The following is a 5,133-nucleotide window of genomic DNA, read 5'->3' on the forward strand; positions in this document are numbered from 1 at the left end:
GAAAAACAGCTAGTTATTGGAGAAGAAATCACTAAGCTAAAAGAAGCAAATGTGATCAAAGATGCATATAATCCTCAATGGGTGGCGAACGTAGTAATGGTGAAAAGTCCAATGGCACTTATCGAATGTATGTAGATTTCACAGACCTGAACAAAGCATGTCGCAAGTATAGCTTTCCGTTGCCAAACATCGATCAACTAGTGGACTCCATAGCAGGCCACGCCCTATATGCGTTCTTAGACGCCAAAGTGGGATACCATCAAATACACATGGCACCAGAAGATCAGGAGACGGCCTTCGTAACGGACTAAGGGCTATTTTGTTACAAAATGATGCCATTCGGCCTAAAAAACGCGGGAGCCACATATCAAAGACTAGTGAACTCCATATTCAGAGATCAGATAGGAAAACACATGGAGGTCTACGTGGAAGACATGATCGATAAAAGCATCAGAGCGGAAGATCGCCCGGCAGATGTGAAAACAATTCTAGAGACACAAAAGAGGTACCAATTAAAGCTAAATCCGGAGAAGCGTGTATTCGGGGTACCAGCAGGAAAGTTCCTGGGATACATGGTCTCTCAGTGAGGGATTGAAGCCAACCCTGACAAAATCGAAGCAGTTTTGAAAATGACACCGCCCAAAAGCATGCACGAAGTCCAGAAACTCAACGGACGGATTACCGCCCTAGGACGATTCATGTCCTGCTCAGTGAAGCGATGCATGCCTTTCTTCAAGACACTGAAGCAGATCAAGAACTTTATATGGACATCAGAATGCCAGACGGCGTTTGATGAATTGAAAAACTTCATTTCGTCGCCTCCACTCCTGGCAAGACCCGAGGCGGGTGATGTGTTATATTTATACATCTCCTGTTCCGACAAAACAATAGCAGGAGTGCTAGTGTCTGAGAAAGAGGGGGAACAATTTCCGGTCTATTACGTTAGCAAAGTACTCAGGGATGCAGAATTGAGATACCCGAAGTTGGAGAAATCAGCATTATGTGTATACACCGCCACAATCAAACTCCGACATTATTTTGAAGGCCACCAAGTCATCGTGCGAACTGACCAACCGCTTAGAAAAATCCTCCAGAAGGAAGAAACAAGCGGGCGAATAGCAGAATGGCTGTCAAGATAGGAATCTTGGGCGTTATCTACGAAGCCCGGAAAGCCTTGAAGGCTCAGGCATTAGCCGATTTCTTTGCAGAATTAACATTCGCAGAACTGGTAGAGAACAAGACGAACCCCTGCGAAATATATGTCGATGGGGCGGTATGTGGAGTAGGAGCAGGAATCGGTGTTATACTTAAAGGGTCAGGGAGGGTCCAAATGGAATACTCAGCTAGGCTCGAATTCCCAGCCTCCGACAACGTCGCAGAATATGAGGCGCTATTGGCAGGACTACAATTATGTGAAGAACTCAACATATCAAAAGCTCAGATATACAGCGACTCACAGCTGGTTGTGAACCGCGTATCAAGGAGCTTTGAAATAAAAGAAACCACACTGAATAAGTACGCCAAACAAGCCAAAGCCTTCTTCTTCAACAATGGGCGATCATGGTCGCTAAAGAAAATACCCAGAGCAATGAATGGAAGGGTAGATGAATTGGCAAAGTGGGCCGCAACAAAAAATTACGAGTCAATGAAGAACATCCCTCACGAAATTAAGCGACAACCCGACTTTCAAGAAGGAGTTGAAGAGGGAGAAGTACTAATGGTAGATGGAGAGGAAACCTGGATGACTCTCATCGCGGCGTATTTGGCTAATGGAGTACTCCCCGAAGACAGAAAAGATGCCAGGAAAATAGTGATATTATCATCCACGTTCGGCATGTACAATGGTCAGCTGTACAAACAATCATTCACTCATCCATGGCTAAAGTGTGTTAACAAAGAAGAAGGAGATTCCATCCTAAAGGAGCTACATGAGGGGACCTGTGGAGCACATGATGGGGCATCGACTCTGATCAGAAAAGCCCTACTACAGGGCTACTATTGGCCCTATAATGAAGGAACATGCGATGACACTGGTGAAAGGATGTTGGCCATGTCAACAACACGCTTTGGTGCCAAGAAAGCAAGCATCAGAAATGAAGCCAATAGGAAGTGCGTAGCCCTTCGCCTAATGGGGAATGGATATCTTAGGTCCGCTCCCTCCAGCTACAGGACAGACGAAATTCCTAGTGGTGGCAATCGACCACTTCACTAAATGGATAGAAGCGGAACCCTTGGCAAAAATCACACAGCAGAGAATAACTAACTTTTTCTTTAGATCTATCTTGTGCAGGTTCGGAATACCAAAGGTGTTGATAACGGACAACGGAAAGCAGTTTGACTCAGCCAAATTCAGAAAATTCTATGCATAATATCAGATCGACTTAAGGTTCACTTCGGTTTACCATCCACAATCAAATGAACAAACCGAAGTGGCCAACAGAATCTTACTGGAAGGGTTAATAAAAAGGCTGGATGAATACCAAGGAAGATGGGTAGAAGAGCTGTACATTGTCCTATGGAACTACCGTACCATCCTAAGAGAATCTACAGGCAAAACTTCGTTCGCCTTAGCCTATGGAACAGAGGCTGTAATCCCAGTGGAGATCGGCGCACGTACACCAAGAACCGAAGATAGTCAGCTAAATTTAGAAGAAAACGAAGCAGAACTAAGGAACAACCTGGATCTCTTAGTTGAAAAGATCAATAAGTCAGATATCAGAATGGAGGCCTACAGACAAAAAATGGCTAAACATTTCAACATCCATGTGAAGAAAAGAATATTCAAGCTAGGCGATCTAGTCATGAGAAAGACCGAAGTCAAGAAGGGAGAAGCAGGGAGCCGAAAACTACAACCTAATTGGGAAAGACCTTACACCGTCAGCAAGATCATCAAAGAAGAAACATTTAAACTCACCAACTCCTTCGGAAGAGCTATTCCACGTACTTGGAACGCAAACAACATAAGAAAGATTTAGAAATTTCCTAGGGTCAATTTTTATCACAATGTATGCAGTTTGTCACCCGATGTATTTTCTATTAGTTCTTAGGGTCAATTTTTCCTAGGAATACGTATTTATTCCTCCAAGTGATAATTTATCACAATGTATTCATTTAAATTCCTCAAAGTGATACTTCATCACAACTATTGTATTTGAATTTCTCCAAGTGATGTTTCATCACCAAGTATTTTAATTTACCCTTGCTCGAACAAGGAAGTTTCACAAATGTTGTCTCCTCATTGTAGTTATCATTTATTCAAAAGACTTCCAAGAGGGAGAACTGACGAGTTCGACCACTAAAAAGGAAGCAGCAAAAAATACGCGATCTAAGTTTAAACCGCTAATAAATAAAAGGATTAAACAAAATCCGAAGCAAATGATAAACAAGCACTTCTCAAAATAATAAAGTGCGAAACAAGCACTTCTCAAAATAATAAAGGAGAAACATATATTAAAAAGAGGATAAAATACGTCCTCAAAAAATTACAAAGGAAAATAAAGTTCATGTACATAAAAAGAAAAATAAACGCCTAAAGCATGGCCCCCTGCTAAACCTTCTCCTGGTTACCCTCCTTCTTATCCTTCTCAGAAATATTCGGATTAGACAACCCCTCTTATGAACTCCGCCTGGCTGAAGTAGAAGCATTAACAACAAGGTTGCCAGAACGGATAGGAGAAGGAACATCAGCAAGACTAAGTGGATTAGTCCCAGGAGGAATAGAGTCTAAATCAGCGGGACGATCCAGCAAATCCAGAGCAGCAAAAGGGCACCCAGAGGAAATAATCAAACCGAAATCCTTCTCTTCAGGACTTCCTCCCAAATCGGGAACAGAAGGAGGGGGGACCGGCATCTCACGACCTTGGCGGGCTCATTAACACCTTCAGCTAACTTCTCGCCAATCTCAGTAGAGCCCACGGCAGCTTCATCGCTCTTCTCTGCTTTGATGGAGACAAACAAGTCTTCAGGAGAGTCTGGCTCACTTTCGCTGTTAGCCTCAGAAGGAAAGCCATATAAAAAGATGACATCACCTTCAGGATGGCGCTCTAAATACCTTTCCACGATAGCTTTAGTGAAGTTAGTGAGGTCATTAGCAAGCTGGTTTGTGTTCCGGCGACGCCTCTCCTTCTCACGAGCCAGCCTACCTCGTTTTAAATAAAGCTTTCTTTCAGCAACGGCCAGCTTTTCAGTAAGAGCCGAAACAGTGATGTCAAACTCTTTCTTCAGATCGTTATAATCGGTCTCCTTCACAATCAGCTTCGCCGCCAAATCAGCACCCTCTTTCTTCAGACGGTTGACTTCGCCTTTAAGGGCCAGTTGCTGAGTAACAGACTCCTTCCTCTCCTTAGAAAGCATGTCCACATCAGCAAGCAGAGACCCCTGCTTGCGAGAGCATTCACCATGCTATGATTGAAGAGAATCATGCTTCCCCTTTAAAATTTTATACTCCGTCTTTATCTTCACTTGCATCTCGTCATCGTTCAGACGGTTGGAACGATACTGACGGAAGGCAAAAGCAGCCTGAAATAATAGTAAAAAGTAAAAGTTGCATAAGATGAAATCCAGCAGAATGAAAGTACACATAAAAGAGAAAAGCTTACCCTCAACAGGCCGGTGAAATAATCATCAGCCAGTACATTGTCTGCCCTCCCTAGGTAATAATCTACACCGGAAGGACAGCAGGAGCCCCTGAAAATGTCAGCCGCGATAGCAGGACGGCGACTGGTTGCATCCACCCCATATTTTTGGAGGATGAGGTCAACCTGGGTGATCATGACATCCTTCTGAGGTCTCTTCATAGGAGGACCTTCCTGAACAGCAGCATCACCCCCAGACGAGGGAGCTCGCCTCTTCTAACCTGAGGAGGCAGTCAGGGCACCTTGAGAAGGAGGAGTAGACCTAGGTTGCTTCTCCTTCGGGGGAACTTCATACATTTTGTTTTTCCCCTTGCCCATATAGGACGGAAGAGCAGGAGAAGGAGGAATTGGGGTAGGATCCTTGATCTTGAAATCCAGGGAGCACTACCCTGGAAGAAGGAGGAGGAGCTTGAGCATCGCTGTCATCCTTTTTAGAAGAAGGTGGCTTATCTTCAGTATTAGGGGCAACTTTTCCCCCCTTCTTGACAACCTCCCATTT

At 44.0% G+C, this 5,133-nt stretch overlaps 1 protein-coding gene across 1 annotated transcript; it reads left to right on the top strand.

Annotated features, from left to right (window-relative positions):
- The first annotated feature begins 629 nt into the window (after positions 1-629).
- On the top strand, positions 630-2,975 carry LOC126656992 (uncharacterized). The gene is made up of 4 exons (XM_050351612.1): positions 630-1,004; positions 1,082-2,148; positions 2,291-2,306; positions 2,376-2,975. Exons 1-4 carry the CDS (start codon positions 630-632, stop codon positions 2,973-2,975), a joined length of 2,058 nt encoding a protein of 685 aa, XP_050207569.1.
- The last annotated feature ends 2,158 nt before the right edge of the window (positions 2,976-5,133 follow it).

Source organism: Mercurialis annua, linkage group LG7 (assembly GCF_937616625.2).
Source record: "Mercurialis annua linkage group LG7, ddMerAnnu1.2, whole genome shotgun sequence".
NCBI lineage: Eukaryota > Viridiplantae > Streptophyta > Magnoliopsida > Malpighiales > Euphorbiaceae > Mercurialis > Mercurialis annua.

Bases quoted from the DNA above. Each gene is read 5' to 3' on its own strand.
- LOC126656992 (XM_050351612.1), top strand. From the start codon at position 630: ATGACACCGCCCAAAAGCATGCACGAAGTCCAGAAACTCAACGGACGG. The intron at 1,005-1,081 runs GTATACACCGCC...CCAACCGCTTAG, and splicing joins TGGAGAAATCAGCATTATGT to AAAAATCCTCCAGAAGGAAG.